This window comes from Camellia sinensis, chromosome 14 (assembly GCF_055761805.1).
Source record: "Camellia sinensis isolate YWXY chromosome 14, ASM5576180v1, whole genome shotgun sequence".
In the NCBI taxonomy this organism is placed as follows: Eukaryota; Viridiplantae; Streptophyta; class Magnoliopsida; order Ericales; family Theaceae; genus Camellia; species Camellia sinensis.
The window spans coordinates 46,146,505-46,170,740 of record NC_138974.1 but is presented as its reverse complement, the minus strand read 5'-3'; the positions used below and the strand labels follow the sequence as shown (position 1 = coordinate 46,170,740).

General features: G+C 33.5%; 1 protein-coding gene across 2 annotated transcripts; it reads right to left on the bottom strand.

The window, feature by feature from the left end:
* Window positions 1-12,223: 12,223 nt before the first annotated feature.
* Window positions 12,224-18,364, bottom strand: LOC114322885 (Leucine-rich repeat protein kinase family protein). 2 transcript variants are annotated; one of them, XM_028270330.2, is made up of 16 exons: window positions 17,771-18,364; window positions 16,847-17,387; window positions 16,315-16,769; window positions 16,114-16,231; window positions 15,933-16,001; window positions 15,764-15,832; window positions 15,606-15,674; window positions 15,368-15,439; window positions 15,179-15,247; window positions 14,864-15,102; window positions 14,579-14,784; window positions 13,936-14,062; window positions 13,769-13,837; window positions 13,451-13,640; window positions 13,238-13,370; window positions 12,224-12,654 (listed from the first exon to the last, which is right to left on the bottom strand). In XM_028270330.2, the coding sequence occupies exons 1-16, from the start codon at window positions 17,850-17,852 to the stop codon at window positions 12,439-12,441; spliced, it is 2,724 nt and encodes a 907-aa protein (XP_028126131.2). In that variant the 5' UTR covers window positions 17,853-18,364; the 3' UTR covers window positions 12,224-12,438. The 2 variants fall into 2 exon arrangements, with proteins under 2 accessions (XP_028126131.2, XP_028126132.2); XM_028270331.2 differs by having other exon boundaries at window positions 16,114-16,225; window positions 17,771-18,361.
* Between the last annotated feature and the right edge of the window lie 5,872 nt (window positions 18,365-24,236).

Sequence of the window (24,236 nt, the reverse complement as noted above, 5' to 3'; positions counted from 1 at the left end):
GGGGTAATTTGTTATAAAATATAAACCTCAGGGGGTAAATTGTTATGAAAATACAAACCTCAGGGGGCGGGATGTAATTTCCGAAACCTCAGGGGGGTATCTGTAATTTTGTCAAACCTGGAGGGGTGTATATGTAATTTGCCCTAAATTATATCACCTTTCTACTTTAAATCCATCTCATATTTAATTTATATTTCATAAAAATTCAAAAATATATTTATTTAAATTATCTTAAATAATTTCTTAAAATAGTCTATTTTTTAATTTTTAATTATTTTAATCTAATTTTTTTAGTCTTGTTTGGTTTTAATTTTCAATTTTTTAAATTTTATGAAAAAAAATATATAATAATTATAATTTAAATGTGATATTTTTTCTTATGTAACCAATTTTATCTTTTACACTTTGTCTAATCAAAAAGTCATAACTAAACATAGCTCAGGAGTGGATAGAAAAATATATATATATATATATATAAATATTGAGGTGTGAGTGCTTTTGTGAGTGTAAATAAAAAATTGTAGAGGTATAAATCTTACTTACACTTCTCTATATTTGAGTTTTCTTTTGTTTTTTTATTTTATTTAAAAAAATAATTCATATTTTAAATAAATATTAGATGTGTTTATAATTTATCCCAAAAACAAGTCAGAAGAAATTTAGTTACATAACAAATGATTTTTTATTAATGTACGGGGAGGAAATAATTCTCCTCGTATAATCCTGTTGACCAAGTCCACGCTCCTCCGTACGACGTCGCTTTATCACCTAAAAACACAAACGTGAGCTAGCCGGCGGGTGTGTGCCGGAAACCTCTCCGATGCCTAAGTCAGTAAGCTTGACAAATAGACAAAGTTTTATGCTCTCAGAAAGAATTGTGTTCAATTACCTCCTCCAAGGTGGTGCTTGTGAGTTTTTATAGGTTTCGAGTGGCATAATCCTAGTAGGACTTTTATTTCTCCATGCAGAGTCCTCCTAGGATTCATATTCCTAAGGATAATGCTTATCCTTTTACACCCTCCCCCAGCTTAAACCAAGTGGGATGGTTTTTACCACGGCCGAACTTCCATGTGACCGAAATAACACTGGCTATGCTGAGCCACAGAGTAGGCCGAACTATCCTTAGTTCGGTTTTCTCCCGTTCAACCATGGTATGCTGAGACCAAGCTTCTGAGTAGCAAGCTCCGACCGATCTAACAATAGTACACCGCAACCGGACTAACTGTGAGACCGGACTAACATCAAGTTACCTTTAGACCGGAGTAGCTTTACACCATCTTGAACCGGAGTAACCACATCCCTCCCGGGCCGGAATAACTTCACTTCTCCTGGGCCGGAGTGCCTATACCTCTACTGGGCCGAAATAACATTACGGCTTCTTACCGATTCCTTCACACTTTGGGCCGCAGGGCCCAACTCACAGCTCGGCCCAATTCTTTCCCAAAAATTATCCTCTCAATTAATAAATTATTAAATTAATTAATAATTTTTAATATTTATTTAAATATATTTTAATTAACAATTCAAATAATTTTATTATTATATATAATAGCAGTTAGGAAATTAATTTTTTCTGTTAATTTAATTAAATAACAAATTCTGGCAATGAAATATTTAAAAGAATTTAAAATTACAAAAGTAATACGTATTTTAAGTAAATTTTAAAAATATATTTATAATTATTTTATTTTATTTTATTTAAATGTGGTGTTGGTGAGAAAGGTGTCGTCGTCAGTTAACGAACGAGAGTTATTGTAAGTGGAGGTGTTGCAACGCCACCATGCCATAACATCATATTCAATTTTTTACCCTTTCTCTCATTAAAATTTGTTGGATAATATTGTTGAATGAGAATCAAATCTTTTAAAAAATAATTAATTTATATTTTAAAAAAAGAGTTGATCTTTAATTTTATCAGATTTAAGTAAAAATAATCATTATTAAAATTTGATGAAAAATACTCTTCAGTGGGTTAAAAAATAATCATTATTAAACTAATTTATATTTTTAACTTTTTTTTGTAAAAAAAAAGAAAAAAGTGAAAATGAGAAGTAGTTTTAATCCATCTCAAAATAGGGCACAGGCAATTGGGGTGTTTGGTGTTAGTGCAAGTGTGTCATGTGGGAAAATTTTGAGCTCATAAGAGAAGCAGGATCCCGTTATTGTATTTCTTACTTTCAAGTCCATAGGGCTCATTTTTAGGCCTAATTTTGATAATTCGAACCGTTTATATTTAAGATTTGTTCATTATATCATACTTCTAAAAAATCAAGTAAATCGGATATCAGAAAGCATGTGTTCGGAAAATTATTTATTAAATATTTTTAAAAAATAATTTTTAATTCGAGTTTTTCAAACACATATTTTCTGATATTTAATTAATTTAATTTTTTACAGATATAATATACTGATCAAATCTTAAAATATTAACCATTCAAATTATTAAAATTAAACTTAAAAATAGACCCAATGAACTCCCAAGTAAAAAAATTCAATGAGGAAATCCTAATTCCATCAATCTTTATGACATGTGGAAAGATACTCTTCAATAGCACATTAATAGGGAAGCCGCCACCGTACTGTAAGGGGTTGTTTGAGATGATTTAAATAAGTGTACTTTTTGATTTTTTATGAAATATGGGTTGAGTTTGGGTTGGGTTTGAAGTGATGTATTAGAGAGGTGATGTGACTTAAATAAGATGATGTGATTTAAATAAGATAATGACTTTTTAACTTTTTGTCTTTTTCAAGACATGCCAAACTTGACCTAAGTCTGTAACTCCCTCAAAAAAGTAATAATATATAAACCGATAATGAAATCAAATGTAATTTTTTCTTTCTTTTATGCGGTGATTTTACTCTTATTTAGGTTAAGTTTGACATTTCTTAAAAAAATTAAAAAATTATTATTTTATATAAGTTATATCTTCTTATTTAAGTCACATATTCTATCTATCATATCACTTTAAACTCAACTCATATTTCATAAAAAAAATAAAAAAATATACTTATTTAGATCATTCCAAACAACCCTTACCTCTAATTTTGTGATTTGTTTTTGTGCTAATAAAAAAATTTGTTCTAAAAAACACGCCTGGTCTGGTGTGTTTGAATCAATTATATGAATTAGGAGAAAAAAAATTAAAAAAAAATTAAATAGATTAAATTTTTATTTTTCACTTTTCTCTAATTAATAATGTTATGATAATTAAATTTGAACACTTTAACGAACAATAGAACACTTTGGTGATTTCGACACGGACGTTGTTTTGAACTTACGAGTGGATATGAGGATTTTTCTGTAACAAAAAATAAAAAAATAAAAAATTGAACACTAAAAATTACTTGCAGTCTTTTGTATTGTGCTGTTACTAATATAATTATGAGATTGTAACTAAAATTAGTGTCCAAATGTGATTGATGATATCAGTATTTAACTAGTTCATAGTCCAAGTGAGACAAAGATGGATCTAGTCTTAGTGACGATGGACTGGTTCTTTCCTTAGCAAGAACTTGAAAATGAACTCTTAAAAATACTAGAATGACTGTCTTGTTTAAAGGTCTTCCATTGATCAAGTTAAAATTATATGTTTTTCATAGTATAGTTAGATGTGTATATATAGACTAGTCTATAGGGTCATGTTTAATTCACAATACTAATAGTGAAGGTATTAATAATTGCATCAAATTAGTGTGGTACACTATCCAATTGGATTGGTAAGATAAATTATCATTTTATCCATTGTTTGATTTGCATTGGATTAGTAGGTAAAAGAGTCCTTTTTATTTTATGTCCCAATTTAGGATATATAATCGCACCCTTATCTCATTACTAATAATCCTACAAATTTGTTGAATTAATAATCCATTGAATTAATAATCCTGAAACAAAATTTCAAAACAAACACAGGATTATTGGGCCTACAGATTAATAATTTCAATCCCATACTTTAATCCTGTCAATCAAACATACTCTAAGGTCATGTTTGTTTGGGTGGACATGAGCTTGGGATTGGACTAATAGTCCAATAAAATTATTAATCCGATGTTTGGTTAAACAATTAAAGTAGGGATTAATTATTTTAAGCTTGACTATTAGTTAAGATCGGATACATAATCCAACGGATTCGTAATCCTAGGACTATTAGTCATGGGAATGTTAATCCAGTCCGCCCAAACAAACATGGCCTAAGAGTAGTATTTCACATGAGGTAATAATTATGTTAATCTCTCCTCATATGAGGGAGTGTCACGTGAATTACTATCATTCTAAGAGATTAAAATTAAACATAAGTTATGCTACTAGTCAATGATGGTTACAAGTGGAAGGAAACACCCTGGATCTCGCTATGTATCCTTCTTCTTGTGCGAATAATCAATGTACTCTTATGCAAATTGCAATGTGAGTTTTCCCAACTAGCTAACCATGATAACCAAGTCAAGTTAGAGATAAGCCCTCCTAACCAACTCGATACTCTCTCAACTAGCTCGGTGAGGTCAGTCCGTTAATTCTCAAGATAAGTCATTGAATCTGACCTACTTTACCGCTATTAGAATGTTTAGGCCATAGGTATTTTTAATCTATCTTGGAGGATGAGCCCTTTTGGACTACCGTATAAAACTATCGATTTGGATTATGTGTATATATATCAATGATTATCATGCCGTTGTCAAAGAATAGTACTATAATCACCAATTTGTAGCATCAAAGAAGAGACATTGTATTAAAAATTACAAGTTTGTCTTAACAAACAAATTATAATAATATTAATATTACTGATATAACACCAATACATTGGTTTAATATATTGTATTTCACGTCCTTCATTTAATGTCTTACCTAATGTGACACATCATATAGCATTCAAAATTAATTTAATACTTAGATTTGGTCATTCTTAACCAATTGAATACTTACCAAAATCATACAAGTCTAAACAAACAATATTTATTTGGGAAGAAATCACCAAAGAAAATTATGCAATACCTAACTTGTCATATTTTTTTAAATTTTTTTTCGTGCCTTATCAAAAATCTGACTTTTTAAGAGAAAGGGTATATATGATCAAATCCTGTATTTTATTTGTTTAAATGCTTTCACACTCACTAATATTTTAAATTTATTAACTACTCAAAATGATGAACAGTTACAAAACATTTACAAATAGGGATATAGTGGTAAAACACAACAGAAAAAAAAAATTACTAATTAAGTTGGTCATATCATCTAACTGTTGTAATTTTAATTCCTATAATTTTGTGAATCACATGAGATTCATGAGCCCACTTCAACCGCATCACACACTATTCATCTTTATTTTTTATTCTTTTTTTTGGCTTTTAGAGTGGTACCACTAACACTAACCTTTTATCACCATAAATTTTTTATTAATTTCAACATGCCTAAAACCTCCAAACCTTTGAGCAACTTCGAAGTTAAGTTTATTAATAACCCATTATGCCCCTATTTGATGCAATTGATGGAACTTTTCATAGTTATATTAAACTAATTAGTATAATTTATTCTTATGATTTATAAGTCAAATAAACTGATTATTGAAAAGTCAAATGAGATATATTTTTGTTATTAATATTTACTTATTAATAAAAAAAATCAAATCAAATAAATACCATTCATGTATTGGACTTAGCCTCGATAGAGTAGCGAACTACATTTTATAGGTCAACGAGTGGACCCAATAGACAACTCAACAAGCCGAGATTCAAGTCTATACTTTTAAATTTTTATTTTTATAAATATTTTCTACGAGGCTCGCATGACAAGACCAACGAGACATTTTGACAAGATCAATGAGACATTTTGCACGGACCGACTTCAAACCCCAAATTCAAACCTTATTTAGCCTAGGCAAACCCATCCAAGATATGAACTGAGACTTGAACTTGGTTCAAATTCATCAAACTAAGAGGATTTAGATAGGCCATGGACTTCGAACCAAACACTAAATACTTAATTAGGATTGGACAACATATTCTATTCTATCTAATTGTTGGAATGTCCATCATACATTTTTATTTAGAACAAGCCGAAAGAACCCATATAGGGGGTGTAGTACCCAACGTATTTTTAGCATATGCCCTCTTTCAATATTTTGTCACATTTATCTATTAAATTTAATCTTCCTCAAATTGGGGCAATTAACAGCACTCTACAGCTGCCACTAAGTTTTCTAGAACATATATTTTCCTCAAATACACATGGATTAAGTATCAGAACTTTAAGCACAACATTAATAAAGAAATCAAATTTTCTAAACAAAAAAAAAAGAATTTTGTTTAAAATTTTAATAAATATTATTCACAATAATATTAGGGAAAAAAAACAGCTTTAAGATTTCACTTAAAGCCCCTAAATTACCACTAATTATCAGAGGCATCATTCTTCTAGAAGTTTATGCCAATTTTAATTGCAATTTACTTTTTACTGACCTTGATGTAGCAGGTCCTGCTGTGTTTTGTGTGGGGGCCACAACGAGTTCGCTAAGATGATCTCAACAGTTGATTTGGTTAGAAAAGTTATCCGTCTAAAAAATTAAATTAATTAAATATCAATAATTATATAATTTAGCTCCGTTTGGGAATAGTTAAACTCAGTTTTTTTCGTTAATTTAGTCACAAAAGATAAAATAAGTTATTTTAGCTACAAAAAACAAAACAGCACATCAAATCCATAATCATTACACTCTTCTTTTACAAAAAAGTCAAAAAAGCCAAAAAGTCCTTCTCAAACCAAGTTTTTTAGCCTAAGCTAAAATAGTCAAAAAAAGTCAAAAAGCCAACCCACTTCCCAAACCACATCTCAATTATATTTATTTTTAAAAGAATTTAATAAATATGATTTTGAGAGATTTTTTATTTTTTATTTTTTTGAAACATATGTGATGGAATCATATAACTATTAATTTTTATCATTTTTTTTTTGGGATTTTTTTTGAGGATATTTAGTATTAAGATTTTATAGTATAAAGGACACCCAATATTTTTATAATATCTAAGGTCCCTCAATATCGATCTAGAGAAAATTCGATCCAGAAAATTTCTCTGAACAAATTTTCTCTGGACTTCACAGAGAAAGTATAGTTCACAGAGAATTTTTCTAATCGAATTTTCTCTAAACTTCACAGGAAAATTATGGTTCACAAAGAATTTCTCTGGACTTCACAGAGAATTTTCATTCTAAACCAGAGAATTTCTCTGGTCCAAACCAGAGAAATTCAATCAAAATCAAAGAAAATTCAATTCAACTCAGAGAATTTCTCAGGTCCAAGCCAGAGAAATTCAATCAAAATCATAGAAAATTCTTACCCAATCCAGAGAAATTCAAAAAATTTCTGCTTTGTTCTTACTTGATCCAGAGAAAATTCAAAGCACTGCAGAGAAATTCAAAATTTCATTGCTTTGTTCTTACTTAATCCAGAGAAAATTCAAACCACTCCAGAGAAATTTAAAATTTCTCTACTTTGTTCTTACCTGATCTAGAGAAAATTTAAACCACTCTAGAGAAATTCTTTCTTCAAATAAATTCTTTGATAGCATTCATCATAATCATCATCATCTTCTTCTTTCTACATCAAATAAGAAGCTGTAGCAGCACCGTGAAAGCCATAGAAACAACAGCACTTTGATAACATCAACACAAATGCACAACAAGACAAATGATTAATTGAAGGTAGCATGGGACAATAACAGTATCAACTCCACCCCATCAATGGCTCGATTTGACCCTTCTAGAATAAGTTGGACAACAAGCAGATACAACAAGTGCAAACTAGCCACCTATAATCTCACTTGAGTCAACAACAGCTCAAAGAAAAGAGAAAAAAAAAAAACACAGCCACAACTCTAGAGAAATTCAACAAACTTGATCATCTTCAAACAATCTCTCTACGAGCACTTCTCTACAGCCCCATAGCAATTCTCTAACTAATTACCAATAAAAGTGATATGGAAATATCACAGCAGGTTCCAAATTGTTGACAAACCAATAGATCTAAACGATGACATATAAAAAATTCAATGATACATACAGAGCATATCACACATATTAAGATAATAAAGTTGCTCCAAATTATATTTCACTAGTCAACACAGTAACTTGGTTTCAGTAGCTTTAGTTGGCAAGTCAAAAAAAAAAAGAAAAGAAAAAAACTCATACATATATATTCAAGTGACTTTCTTCTAGGGAAAATGTACTATCATCCTAACTAAAGTTCTATATACACACCTTCGTGAAATTTGACTGCTATAATTCAATTGATAATCTCATTAAAAAGCAAAGATAATTTCCCAGGTGAGTTCGATCTTCGAGACCTCCGCAAAAGAAGAACTCGTTTGTTGCTTGATAATGTTATCGAGAAACAAATAGGTATTGAGAAATGAACAAAAATATGAAGAAGATGAAGATGAACAGACTGGTGCTGTCTAGCCGTGTCGTCGTCTGCAACTCGACTGTTGGCGTTGATTTCAACTCAGATCGCAGTGGTCCAACTCAGATCGTGGTGGTTCACGACTCAGATCGCAGTGGTTCGCGACTTAGATCGCGGTGATCCGACTTAGATAGTGGTGGTTTGCTACTCAGATCCGCGGTGGTTCGGCTCAGGTCGCGGTATTTCGGCGACGGTGTGGTAGAGACAGAGGCAAAAGTGAAGCCAGCGGCGTCGGAGATGAAGACCGAGAGAGAAGAAATGAGGAAAGAGAGAGAAAGAGAGAGAGGAATGTACACAAAAAGAGAGGGTTTGGTTTGGATAGAATGAAGATCAGAGAGAGAGAGAATCAAATTTCTCTAATCTGACATATGGGTGTGGGTTTAGAGATCTTAGGCATCAAAAAATAATATTGTAGATCTCTTCTATTATTAAAAATATGAGAGAGACCTTAAACTAATTTTTCTATTTCTTTTTTTTTGTTAATAAAATAAATAGGGTAAATTACACTGACACCCTTGAGATTTATATTTATTACAGTTCCCCCATTCACCTTTTAGAAATTACATTTCCTCCATGAGGTTTAAAGTTTCATTACAGATTCCCCCAGCCCTTTTAATTTTTTTAAATGCCAATTTTACCCTCATTGGGTAAATTACATTGACACCCCTCACATTTTAGAAATTACAATTCCCTCCCTAAGGTTTAAATTAATATTACCAATTGCCCCCTCGGTTAGTATTAGTTGGAAAAAAAATTCATTGAAAAAAAAATTTAATTGGAAAAAAATTAATTGAAAAAAAAAATTTGTTAGTAAAATTTTTAAATTTTTGTTTAAAAACCAACGTAAACTCATTTTTTAAATTTACATTTTTTCCTTAAATTTACAAACTGAGATAACCATTTATAAATCAAAAAATTTATCAAGTAAGTTTTTATGACAGTTTTTTAAATTTTTATAAATACGAATTGAAAACTGAAAACGAAATAGTTACCAAACAGGCTTCAGATAGTAAAAATGTCATAAAATTAACAAATAATTAAATAAGTTACCAACATAAGAAATGACTTATCAAAAAAATTTTATGGTTTGATTTTTAGAATTTTTTTAAAAAAAATTAAAAATTAATTTGGTTAAGAAATAAAAAATAAAAAAATAATTTTCATTTCGTTTTAAAAATATATTTTTTTATTTTTTATTTTTTATTTTTTAACCAAATTAATTTTAAATTTTAATTTTTTTTCTTCTAAAAATCAAACCATACATCGCTTAAGAATCTTTTGATAAGTCATTTCTTACGTTGGTAACTTATTTAATTATTTGTTAATTTTATGACATTTTTACCATCTAAGATCTGCTTGGTAACCATTTTGTTTTCAGTTTTCAATTTTCAATTTATATTTACAAAAATTTTAAAAAACTGTCATAAAAACTTGTTTGATAATTTTTTTGGTTTATAAATAGTTGTCCAAGTTTGAAAATTTGAAGAAAAAACGAAAATTCAAAAAATGAGTTTACGTTGGTTTTTAAACAAAAAATTTGAAATTTTACTAACAAATTTTTTTTTTCCAATTAATTTTTTTTTCAATTAATTTTTTTCCAATTAATTTTTTTTTCAATAATTTTTTTTCCAACTAATACTAACCGAGGGAGCAATTGGTAATGCTACTTTAAACCTTAGGAGGGGATTGTAATTTCTAAAATGTGAGGGGTGTCAATGTAATTTATCCAATGAGGGTAAAATTGATATTTAAAAAAATTAAAAGGGCTGAGGGGGGAATCTGTAATGAAACTTTAAATGTCAGGGGGGAGATGTAATTTTCAAAAGGTGAGAAAAAAATTATAATAAACATAAACCTCAGGGGTATCAGTGTAATTTACGCAAATAAATAATTCAAATCATCTTAAACTCTATCCAAGTGTGCTCTACTAAGTAGGAATGGCAACGGGGCGGGGCGGGGCCGGGGATCACCCTCCCCGTCCCCGGCCCCGATCCCCGACGGGGTACCAACCATCGCCCTCGCCTCCGCCCCTAACGGGGATCGGGTTTCCCCGACCCCAAAGACTCCCCGACCAAAAAAAATAAAAAAATCAACTCATCTCATCAACCACAACATCAACATCATTGACAACAATAACAACAACATCATCTGGATCATCTTACATATTACAACAACAACAAAAATAACTCATCTCGTCTTATATATTAGATCACCAACAGATCTGAGTTTATTTATCCAAAAAAAAAAAAAAAACAGATCTGCTTCATTATTTTCCAGATCTGAAGAACCAAATCTGTAGAACAAAAGCAAAAATCAAAGAGAGAGAGAGAGAGTCACAATTGAAGAGGAGATACCGTAAGAGAGAGGAGAGGAGATTTCGTGAGAGGGAGAGGAATTTCTGCCGCGATGCCGGTGAGAGAGGATGATTCGTCGCCGTCGTATGTGTGAGAGAGAGTGGGAGGATCGGCGGTGAGGGAGCACAGCAGCGGTGAGGGAGAAGCATCGTCGGTGAGAGAGAGAAGAGAGCAGCAAAGCCTCGTCGGTGAGAAAGAGAAGAGAGCAGAGCGTCCTCGGTTAGAGAGAGGAGAGAGCAGCAGCATATGAGTGAGTTTGAATGAGTGAGGGTAATGTTTTAGGTCTGGGTTTTATATGTATATATAGGGGTGAAATTGTAATTTTAATTCGGGGAACAAACCGGGGTCGGGGGTGGGGTGGGACGGGGCGGGGCGGGGCGGGACCGGGTATGGGGCTTGAACAGTTATCCCCGTCCCCGGCCCAAAATTGATCGGGGAGTGATTTTTTAATACCATTCCCGTCCCCGCGGGAATATTTTTCGGGGAAAAACCACTTATTTCGAGGTCGGGAGATCGGGTTCCCGTCGGGCCGGATTTAAATTGCCATCCCTACACCGTTCAGCACATCAGAAAGTACATGATTGGTGTTGCTAATTAGATGCCCTTTTAGCAAAGATAAATTAGAGAATAATTTTGTATGTTTTGCCTATTGTTTTGTAGTTTGAATCAAGCCAAGGAAGGCATTTTATCTGGAACCAGCTAGCTTTGAGAATGGATTTATGAATAAATAAATAAATAAAATAAAATAAAATTTATTTTTTTATTACATTTTCTTTTCTATTTTTTTCTTCTCTTCACAAATTTTTTCTAAAGTCTTAAATCCAAACACAGCCTAAAGATCATCTCCAACGATATAATTATCTCATATTTTAACTAATCTGACTAATCTATTGCAAAAAACTTATTCCAACCCTATTTTATTTTGGAGAATTGTTCCATCTATTGACTATTCAAAATTTTGTATAATTATATTTTGTTGTTGCTTCTCTATATGTTACTATAAATTTGCAGTGTACTCTATATTTTACTAGTTAAAATTATAAAAAAAGAAAAGAAAAAAATGTTAGCCAAGTTTATATGAAAACCAGCTAAATAAAATTAAAAAAAAGCACTTTCTTTTACTCTCATTTTGTCTAACATGCTGGAGACGTTCCAGGACAACCCATGTTGAAGAAAAGAAGGAATTTTTTTTGAACAAGAAGCTCACATGGTTTTAATATCCCAAAATTTGGTCTCTTCCACTAACAAATGGACACTATTTTATTTCTTCTTTTGTGGGTGGGTGTTAAGCAGGAAAAAAAAAAAAATTTAAAGTATATATATATATATATATATATTTTTGGGTTTGTGGCATACAAAACTTCACAAGACATGCTCCTTGCTTTGCTTCCATAAATATATATATATATATATGCTCCTGGGTAAGGTACTAACTTCAGTTAAATAAAAGTAAACCAAATACATATACATACATCTGCATAAATTAATTATATATCCATCATCAAACAAACATTTTCTGAAATATATTTGTCAACTATGCTGAGAGACCAACTTTCTTTTTGAGATACTCCAATGAAAAACCTTGCACAAAGCTTCAATATTGGTAAATAAATATGTTGGTATTGACTGGATTTCATTCAAATGTCCCCAGTAGAAGCAAGATAAGAAAGTTGAATGTTGTAGGCTTCTTTCAGCTCTCCCAATACCTCTGCTATTGTAGGCCTCCGAGAAGCATCTCTCTCTACAGACCTCGAAGCAATGAATGCTGTCTTTCTCATGCTCTCGGCGTCAAATGTTCCCTTTAAGTTCTCATCCACGATTTCAAAAACACCTGCCTGCAAGTATGGCTTTGCCTGCAGTTGCCAATAGAAACACAGATATACGTAGTTCATCCCAAAGGATTTCGGTAAATCTTTTAGAAAAGAATAAGCAAACACAGGTAATGTGTAGAAGTGCAACATGATTGCAATAAAATTCGTCTCCACGAATAATGCCATCAAGCCATAACTTCTATGGAGGACACACTACAAATCTATCTCAAACTTTATTTAATAAAGGAACAAAAGAATAGTTGTGTTACTGTTTCCCGAGTAAAAAGACATACTCCAGTAAATTTATCCAATATCCCCAAACATAGAAATCCTTTAAAAAAAAAAAAAAGGATATGGATTATTTCCAATTGGTTTTTCATATTTGTTTTAATTGCACAAGAAATTGATAACTTAGAGCAAGGGTTCTTGTTAAGGGTTATTCATTTCAAGGGAATGTCTGTTTAGACAAGTAGTTATGGGACAACTGAAGGCTTTGATTCAAGTCAACGAAGATAATATGTCAAACCAGGATTTATACAAAAAAGTGTCTATATGTTTCCTGATAAAGCTTTATATTGACAAACTATTGATTAGCAAGCATAATATAAAGAAATTTGAAGTTTACCCATAAGACCAAGTTGAAGGAATCTGGAGTTCCAGTGTGCCTTAGTGGTTCTCGACCACAAATGAGCTCCAATAGAACAACTCCAAAACTATAGACATCACTTTTCTCAGTTAGCTGTTGGGTGGTATAATATCTGTGCACATATGCGAAAGGGTGAGAACAAGAGTCAAATCATTAAAAAATAAGATGTAAAAGCAAAATTCAAAGGCTTACTCGGGATCAAGATAGCCAGCAGTGCCCTTGACAACGGTGGTCACATGAGTTGCATCTGCCTGGGTTACTTGCTTAGAGAGTCCAAAGTCACAGACCTTGGCATTCATTTCAATGTCCATAAGGATATTGCTCGATTTCACATCACGGTGTATGATTCTTGGATCGCTCCCATTGTGTAAGTAGTCCAACCCTTCAGAGAAATGAGGTTCAGTTTTTTCGTATTTTTGTTTTTCTCTTTAAAAAAACAATGAATTTCTAGCCTGTCCTAGCTTTCCTTTCAAGTTTTTCCTATGTAACCTTTGGTTAGACGTTGAATACCTCTTGCAGCATCAACAGCAATTTTCAGTCTGCGAACCCAACTTAAGGTTACCCTTTTACTGCTTGCTCCTGAAGCGAAAAACTTATAATCAATAAATTGGAGGATTCACAAAATTAAGAAAACATTTTTTAAAAAAAAATCTGTTTTCTGGCCTTGCATAACATACCATAAAGGTTATCAGCCAAGGATCTGCCAGGTAAATACTCGTAAACCAGTATTTGTTGCTTTGACTCATGACAAAACCCTTCCAGTGATACAAGATTTTGGTGACAAATTTGTGACAAAAGAGACACCTATAAATAATCCATAAAATGAAAACAGAAAAGCAATTTTACAATTGACTCTATCATCCAAAAATTAACGCACAAGTTCATAAATGAGCCAGCAGTTCACGAAAATACATAAAATTTCCCAACAATGTGACTTGCACTTCACTTTTAATCCCTTGTATTTGCAATTCCTTTGGACTATTGATGAACCGATATCTAATCATACAAATATATGACCATGGATGCAAGAAGGATGTACAATTTATATTGGGATCACTGAGGATAATATAATACTAACCAAGAAAATAAAATAAAATGATGTTTATTAACTTAAAACTGATTGCTATTCATTAACAACAATTTATAATGAGGATCTCCTTAACTTTAAGCTTCAAAGGTTCATAGCACCTAACTGACTGAGAAAGAAACCACAATTACATTAATCTATGACAGCTCAGCACTCTTGAGGAGATCTTTCAGCTTGAATACTTCGTGAAAATAATGGATCAAATAATATGCTAAGAAGGTTAGATGACGAACCTCATTGATAAAAGAATCAGCTCCAAGTTGGGATTTATCAAACCGCACTTTCACAGCTACTAATTTACCATCTGGAAGCTTTCCAAGGTAAACAGACCCAAAACTACCACGGCCTATCACCTCTTTAAAGTTGTTTGTAGCTGCTTTGATTTCTTTGTAGGAAAAGAATTTTGCGGCATTCCAGTTTCGCATCTCGGTTTCGGCTCCTAACCATCATTAAATTAGTGCTTCATAAGAGTAAGGCAATGATTTGACATGGTGAAAAAGATTTTGAAGTATTCGTACTTGCTGTATATGTGGCTTCAGTTTTCTTTCTCCTTGTATACAAGAATACTGAAATAGAAATAATGAAAAGAGCGAGTAAAGCTCCCCCAAATGCACCGAGTATAATTGCCAAATGATTATGGACATCATGCTTCTTCTTCCTGGTAAAGATGGTGACTTGCGGTGCCTCAATGGAAGGATTGTTTGAAACACCATTGCATGTCAATAAGGAGAAGGAAAGGCACAAATTCCCAGATGTCCTGTGGAGAATTAACGCTTCAAGATGCTGAAATCTAAGGCATGGACACAACAACAACAAAAATACCGATGTCATACCGAACTTCCAAACTTTCTCTGTTCAGTGACTCTGGGAGAGTGCCTTGCAAGTTATTGTTTTCCAGATTCCTGAAGATTGTGGAGGAAAGAAATGCATTAATGGTTGGTGATCCATCAATTTCTCAATCAAGTTTGTTATTAAGAACAATTTTCTCTTTATTATCATATGATCCGATTGAGCTCACTTACAAGAGATGAAGTTCCTTTAACTCCCCCAGGCTATCGGGAACTATTCCCTGTAAACTATTATTTTGCAAGTCCCTAAACAAAGAAGGCATTATTAGTATTACCTAGGTCCATGTACTGGAACAAGAACAAAAGTACGTCTTTAGGTATTGAACATGTCTTGAACTATGTTACTATGTGACAATGTAATAAAACTTGAAAGACCAAGTTTCTCTTGGGATATTCAGAGAACTGAACTTACAAGGTTTGGAGGCTAATCAAGTCTTCCAAATCAAAACCGAAAGATGTTAGCTGATTGAAACTCAGGTTCCTGCAGTGTTCCATTATGCAATCTTTTGAGTAATGTAATCTATAAGAACAAAAGTTCTTTAATTACCCTAGTCAGGAGATAGGCATTACAGTTTTTCAAGACGTTGCAGGCTACCCAAGTTTTGTATCTCCCCAGCAAGTGAGGTATTATGCAAATCCCTGAAAAATGGCACCAGAAAATATTAATCTAAGGAACAGATTATGAAGTATGAAAGAAACTATTCATATCAAAGCAATGTTCTACTTTTGAAGAACTTACAGTTTTTTAAGATCCAACAAATCACCAAATGTAGGGCTGATTGACCTCAAGGTGATATCAGAAAGCTCCCTAAGACAAGGTGGAAAAGCCAATATCAATGACACCCGGGGACACAAAAAAAAAAAAAAAAAGAAAAAGAAAAAAGAAAACACGACAAATCGCCTTCACAATACTGGCATACAATGAAGTAACAAAATTTCCTTCACATCCAATATGATCCCATGGTGTTGGAGAGCATGGATCATCTTGCCATCCCAGATCTAATCCAGTGGATTGCTGAATAACCTGAAGGGCTGAAACTGCAAAGAGATATCGACTGTCAGGAGTAAACTGGAGTTGACAAACACACATAAAGCATGCAGAAGTAAAAAGATAAGGGCACCTGTAGTTGAGGAAGATTCTGAAGGAATGTCAACAATCTCATACACCTCAATCGCATTGATTTGAGGGTAGAATCTAATACTCTTCATTGTGATATTTAAGCTCTTGATTCCTTTCCTTGTAATGAACAGAGCACTCACTTCAGAGCTCTTCACAGTATAGTTTGATTGAACTACATCCCCATTAATCAGCATGTTGAATGAAGGGGACACAGGAAGAATCCCAGCAAAATAAAGGATAATGTAGTAGTCTCCTAGAGTATCATCAAGAGGCAAATTATAAGTCAAGACCTCCTTCCGAGCTAAAACTCTTGCAGTTTGAAGAACAGCAGCTGGAGGAGTCTCCTCCAGACTTGACAAATTGAAGGTTCTTTGTATTTTGAACCCAGATGATATATGAAATGGCAAAAAGTCCTGATCAGCATCCCATATTCGATCATACTGATCCAAAGGGTACCTGTTTTCACATAAATCCGTTACAATTTACACATATTTGAACATTTATGTAAAGTAATGAGTGGTGAAAGTTCATACCTTAGTGATCCATTAATGTATCCACAATTGATTCGATAGCTTTTTCGAAGGAACTTGTTGGGGAAATCTCCCAATCCAGTTCTGTAAGCTGATTCAGGAAGTGGCCGGACTTCAAGCGTAGAAATAACAGGAAAACCAGCATCTGGGATTGATTGCAAACATAACGGGAGAATGTCTTTATCAACCAGCCACACAAACTCTTCGGTCCATGGATCAGTATTAGCAAGGTTTATAGTAGTACTAATTGCTGTCCCAAGAGAAACAGAGAATCTGGGGGGTTTTGAGAGTCCATCATAGTTCTTATACACAAACTGGGCTCTAACAAGAACTGAGGATGAGACATTCTTTACAGGTAACCTATAACACTTTCGACTTGGAGAATCTGGGAAGAAACGGACGGGAACTTGAGAAGACGACATGCCTTCAACATAATTAACAGATGCACTGTTGCCTGTACTAATATAATCACTATCTGCGACCCATGTTATGTTAGTTGAATCGATGAAACTGGTTGTTCCACCACAAGATAAACTCAAGAAACCTGTTCCAATTGCCATCATGTAAGCAACATTTACATTTGACACTATTTAGATACATTAATGCAAAAATAAATAAAAAGAAAAGAGAAAAAAAAGATAGCACTGATAGAATAAGGAAAGCACTAATATATTCATATAAGAGGCTGATGAAAGCATAATTCGATGGTTATCATACATGTTTATGCGACAGAGGGAATTGATGATGGTAAAAATGGAGTTAAACCCACATAAAGATATGACTAATAAAAGGCAAGACCACAGAAATTAGAGAGGCTTTAGTTCAAATAGGTACGCAGTTCAAGTACCAAATGCTAATAATTTCATGTCTATTAAGTGACCAGAAATGCAATAAAAAAGGAAAGAACAAAGAGAACAATGGCAATACCATCTTGATCACTGAAAACAACTTCGTTGGAGGCACAGAACAGAATGAACCCGAACCAGAAAACCCAGCAGCACAAACCCATGAAATGGACAGCTCAAGAAAACCCAAGTGTCGATTCGGTTAAAAAATGGAACAACCTCTCAGACCCATTCAAACAAACACTGAATGGGTGTGAAGCGCTGGACTGAAAAAGAAGATTAGAATAAGAGAAAGAGAAGCAATGGGTACGGAGACAAAATGGGTTGGGGATTAAGTAACTCGAGAATTGGACTCTGTTTTGAGCTGTAAAATGGGTTGTAATGGAATTGTTTGAGTAGAGAGAGAGAGGTGGTGATGATGAAGGGATAGTGAGAGTAATGATCATGATCATGATCATGATTGTATTTCGTTAGGTGATAGTAAAAGTAAAAGTGATACAAAAAGAAAAGAAAAAAATGGTCGACTTGGTGATTGCAATCAAGAACACCGCCAACCTCCTCCTCCTCCACCTTCTCTCTCTCTCTCTCTCTCTCTCTCTCTCTCTCTCTCTCTACACTCTCGCTTTTTCTCTCTCTAAGGAGAATGGAGACCGAGCCGGCCGAGTTCAAAAAACTCAAAACAATTAATGAAGTTGTTTTTTTAACATCTTTCTCACAATTCCGGCTAACATGTAATATTTTATAATATTATAGTTGACAAAAAAAAAGGTGGGTGAGGGAAGTATTATGCTGGATAATTAAAAACATTAAGAGATATATTTAATGGTGGTTGGTTAAGGAGTACGAACACATAATATTTTAAAAGTATTTTATAATTTCTTCACAATTTTGGCTATAAAAAAAATTATTATTATTATTTTTTAAATTTATTTATTTATATATGAGTAATGATATATCAATACACAACACAACACAATATATACACAAAATATAATAAATTTTAATATTTAAATTATTTTTTTTTGAATAAATCTAATTCATGCATTAATATCTATGAATAAATTTCTAAATAAAAACTTAAAATATATAATAACTAAGTGATTTAGAGGGTCTACTATAAATTTTAACTTAGCCTCCGTTTGGGAAGTGGGTCGGCTTTTTGGCTTTTTGGCTTTTTTGGCTATTTTAGCCTGGGCTTAAAAGCTTGGTTTGGGAAGGACTTTTTGGCTTTTTGGCTTTTTTGAGTTTTTTTGTGAGAGAAGAATGTAATGATTATGGGTTAGATGTGATGTTTTGTTTGTTATGACTAAAATAGTCTATTTTGTTTTTTGTGGCTAAAATAGCCAAAAAAACCTCCAACCCACCTTCCCAAACGGTGCCTTAGGCTATGTATGATATAGGGACTAAAATTTTAGTACTTTGAAATTCATAATTCTATAAGATTGAGGTTAATTAGAAATAATAATAATATATGACATAAAGTTAAGGTGCTTATAAGACCAGCAAAGCATTCCGGAAATGATTCATTCATTTTTTTAACTTTGCTTTCAAATTCATTCTAACTATCCATTGCTTGTATCTTTCTCATGAAGGGAATAAATTGCTCCCAATCATCAATCTTAGAGAACACACGAACATAATCAATCTTGTTACTACTTTTTACCAATTAGCATCCATCCATGATTAAGCTATAGCTTCTTTCCTAGCTTTTTATTTTTACTTTTTTGACTTAGGAGGTAGTAATTATAATTAGTCCACTGTAACAAAAAAATTATAATTAGTCTATCCATCCAAAAAAATTATCTAAAATTTCACATTTAGAGTGGAGATTTGATCTCCTTGTCATGCATCACTATGAATTATCATTGGCCTTAAATTTTTATCAAACGCAAAAAATTCTTTCTTAGTTTTTGAAATTATACTCTTTTGTTAGAGTGCCGAATAAGAGGAACAATAAAAATAACCAAGATAAAAATAGTCATATTTGTGTTTTACGTGAATAACTAAATTAATGGTTGCATCTTTTTAAGTTTGAAATTTTGGTGATAAGTGTTGGAAAATAATGGGTTTTTGGCAATTTTAACTAGAAATTAAAATGAGACCCAATTGCTGGTCATGTATGTCTGAACGATTTTGTATTCTTTTAAGTGAAAACATTATAATACAAAAATAATAAGCCGAAACCATTGAATTGTGAATGAGGATTGTCTCATAAAATGGGTATTAATAAAGTTGGGTTTAAATTTGAACTTAGTCTTAGTTTGGACTGAGTCTAGACTTGTTCTTGTGCATGTACTGAGTTTGGTCTTAGACTTGAACTTGAACCTAGTCTTGAGTTTTGGGCTGAGCTTAGTTTGTGCTTGTGTTTAAGATTGGACTTGGATCAAGTTGTGACCCAACACCTGCATCTATTTTTCAACCTATTTAGTTTAAGAATAATGCTTGGGACCCCCTTTTGGGGGTCACCCCCTCACCCCCCTTTGCCACGTGGCGGGTGGTGATTGGAGGAGCAGGAAAAAAAAGAAAAAGAAAAAGAAAAGGTAACCAATGAGAGAGAGAGGGGGTCAAAGGGGTGGGAGGAAAAGGGGGGATGAATCATTGTTGTTAGTTTAATTCTCAAAACTTTTACATTATATACACGTTATGATTTATATAATGGTTTTGAAGTTTTGAAGTTTTGTAACTCTAACCCTAATGGTTAGAGTTGATGACATTTGATGACTCCATTGATGTTAGCTTTTATGGCACAGGCTCTCTCCTACTAGTGTAAATAGAGACCGTTTACCTTCAACTTAATAGGTTGTTTTTAGAGAGATTTTGTGGTGGAAAATGAGATGATGTTTGAACTAATAAGTTGGAGATGATTTACACCAAATAAAATTTTTCTTATCTTCTTTAGTTCTTGTTAGAGAGAGTGCAGTCATTGTCAAGATTGTCAAAATTATTCAAAAAGTGCTTATGCTTTAACTGGTTTTGATCGTCGTATCTTGAGAGACAGACGCTAGTGTACCTCCAGCATCCATCGAGATACGGTAAATCTGTTTTAAGAAAACTATAGTATCATACAGGTTTCGATTTACTTCTTTTCTTATTATTTGTTATTTAATTTTTTAGAATTTAGTTTACCTTAACGAGTTCTAATTTTTAGTTATCCATGTTAATAATTTATTCTTTCAGTAATGTAATGTAATCTATTTCTGTATTTAGTCGTGTCATTTATTCTGTATTTCATCTTTTAATAAAATTTTTTTTTTTCATTTTTATGTTATATATTTTTCTTATATTATTAAAAAAAAATACCGACAATATAATCATATATGTTACATATTCTGATCAGGTTGTAAAAATATACTCAAATGCAAAAGTGATGTCTTTGTTTGAATGTATTATTGGATAAAAATATTAATCGGACACCAATGTAAGAAAAGACAAAACAGAGCTATGTACAAAATTATTAAAGGTAAAACTCTCCTCTAAAATTGACCAACAAAAATGAAGATTCACAAAACACTTTCTATAAAAATTTGTTTGGAACTTCAAAAGTTCACTTATTTCTTCATCGTCAAAAGACACCACATTAGCACAAATGAGCTACCCGAATTCACACCAAACAAATAGAAGAGAAAAGTCGCAGCAACGTCAGTCAGCAGTTCCATATTGACTGGGTTATGCTACTAAAAATTGTCTATTTATTTATTTACTCATTCTTTCTTTTTCTTTTTCTTTTTTTAACACTTGAGATTCAACACACTCTTTAGAGTATTCTACCAAATTCTACAATATTGGACAATTTTAGACGACTCTAGAAAATTCTAAGAAAATCCAAAAAGTTTTAGAATATTTTAGAAGAATTTGGAACATGAGAGAATCTTATAGAAATTTAAACAACTTTGAAACTATATAAGTTATATGACGACTTTTCTCTTAAAATAGAATGTTTGTAAGAGAAATATTTTTTATTGTCCTTATTTAAAATAATATTCAAAATTTAAAATTAAATGAATCACAATTAAAAAGTCATGGAGCAAAATGACACAAATTTTAAATTATAGAAACTGTACGGGGAGGAAATAATTCTCCTCGTATAATCCTGTTGACCAAGTCCACGCTCCTCCGTACGACGTCGCTTTGTCACCTGAAAACACAAACGTGAGCTAGCCGGCGGGTGTGTGCCGGAAACCTCTCCGATGCCTAAGTCAGAAAACTTGACAAATAGACAAAGCTCTAAATTCTCAGAAAAATTGTGTTCAATTACCTCCTCCAAGGTGATGCTTGTGAGCTTTTATAAGTTTCATATGGCTCAATCCTAGTAGGACTTGTATTTCTCCATGCAGAGTCCTCCTAGGATTCATACTCTTAAGGATAATGCTTATCCTTTCACACCCTCCCCCACTGCTTAAACCAAGTGGGATGGTTCTCTTTATGGCCGAACTTCCATTTGACCGAAGTAAAAATGGCTATGCCGAGCCACAAAGTAGGCCGTACTAACAGTTGTTCGGTTCTTCTTCATGCTACACCATATCTCGGTTCTCTCATACATGAACCGTGGTATGTTCGGACCGAACCAACGACTCGACCGGTATAACTCTCAAACCGGTATGCCTCTAAGGCCGGTATAACTTCAAGTTGCTCCCAAACCGAAGTTCATTTACAATCTTCTAACCGAAGTAACTCTACCCTTCGTGAGCCGAAGTAATTTCACCTCATTGGGCCGAAGTAATTTTGCCCTTCTGGGCCGGAGTATCTATTGCGGTCTTCTTACTTAGTCCTTCGCGTTTTGGGCCTCAATGCCCAACTCGCAGCTCGGCCCAATTTTTCCCAAAAATTACCCTCTCAATTGCCCCTTAATTCCATCTGCATAGCATGATTGGGATTACCAGTCCATCAGCCGAGCTGACGTCGTTTTAAGCTATTCCAGCCGAGCTAAAAATCCTCGAATTTTTCAGCCGAGCTAAATTTTACTCCGGGCCCTGTTTTGTCCGGTCAAAAACGTCTCTTCAATCATAGTGTCTGTAACGCTTCCCATTCTTATGACACGTGGCATGTTTTGATTGGTTAAGGACGGCTGTCACGCCGTCTTCGTGTTTCGTGATTTTGAAACAGTTCCCGCCTTTTCTTTCCGCCTTTTTCTCTCTCTTCTTTCACAAAACAACCTCTCTTTTCCTTGAATCACTTCACCTTCCATTCTTCATTTCCTTTCTGTGTTCTTGCTGTGCTCGTGTCTCCATTGCTGCTGTCGTCTCCATCTCTAGCTTCTCTCTTATACGGGTAAACACGCCTATCCCTCTTGTTTTGCCTGTTTTTTCATCTGTTTTTGTTTTGTATGCTTTTTGCAAACATTTTTCTCCATTTGTCTGCTTTGCTTTTGTACTTTTACGAAGAAACCAGTAGAACTCCATGTATATATGAACTATTATGTAGAAAACCAGCCCTAGATCCAAAATCACATAGTAACCGAACTAGGATCCTGTTTGCCCCCACAGGTAGATCTCCGTAGTCAATAACCGAACTAGAACTTAAAAACTTCAATGGGTTACCAGAGCCTAACTCACTTTAGCCGAAATAAGACCACCACATTTTGAATATAGGAAACTAGGAACTTCGATTGTCAACCGAACTAAGCTTTCGGGGCCAAGCCGGTCTTCTTGGTTCCTAAACCGAACTCAGAAAGCCGCCCCTAGAAGCTTAACCGAAGTAACTTTATTCATTCCACAACTGATTTAGGCCTTGGGACTAGACCAGCTTTCTTAGTTTTTTAGACCGAACTCAGAAAGCTGCCCCTAGACGATAAACCGGTCTAATCTGCTCAAGACCGAGCTAACAAACCTTTTGATAAAACCGAGGTAGAACCAGCTCACTAAGCCGAAGTAGGATTTGCATATCTTGCTTATAATTTGTAGCGCGGTCCAACGATCTGTGCTTAACCCCTTTGTTTTCTACCTTGCAGACTTAGGTTGCCCAGGCATTCCTGCGTGTGCTCAACCGAGCTACTGAGCCTAATTTTTGTACCGAAATAATTTACTCATAAATTATACAACAAATGGGCAAGTATAGATATTTAGTCGAAACCCCTGGTGGCATGGCCGAATTTAGGCAAGATTACCAGATTCCTGATGATGTCCAACTGGTGTTGGCCAAGAAAGATGCTACTCCCTGGGACAATGAAGGCTTCGTCCCTTTTACCCTTCAATCCATAATAGAAACCGGACTACGGTTTCCTGTCCAACCGCTAATCTGCGAATTTCTTAGACAGACTAGGTTGTGCCCCACCCAACTGTCCACCAATACATATCGTATTATAATGGGAATAGCCGTATTAAACCACCAAACCGGACTAAATCTTGGTCTGGCCGAGATCTTTCATCAATACTCTATTGGCTCAAAGAATGCTGGGTGGGTCTATTACCTTAGAATTCGCCGCCGCCGAGAGAAGATAATTAAACACACTCCGGACAAAGATCTTAATGATGATGATTTCTTTTGGGTCTCTGGGAACTTTGAGGATTTTCAAGCTCAAATTCCTGGCCGACCTATAAATTGGAAAATGG

Bases quoted from the DNA above. Each gene is read 5' to 3' on its own strand.
- LOC114322885 (XM_028270330.2), bottom strand. From the start codon at position 17,852: ATGGGTTTGTGCTGCTGGGTTTTCTGGTTCGGGTTCATTCTGTTCTGT. The intron at 16,770-16,846 runs GTATGAACTTTC...ATGTGAAAACAG, and splicing joins TACATTAATGGATCACTAAG to GTACCCTTTGGATCAGTATG. The intron at 13,641-13,768 runs GTATTCAACGTC...ATTTCTCTGAAG, and splicing joins TGCTGTTGATGCTGCAAGAG to GGTTGGACTACTTACACAAT.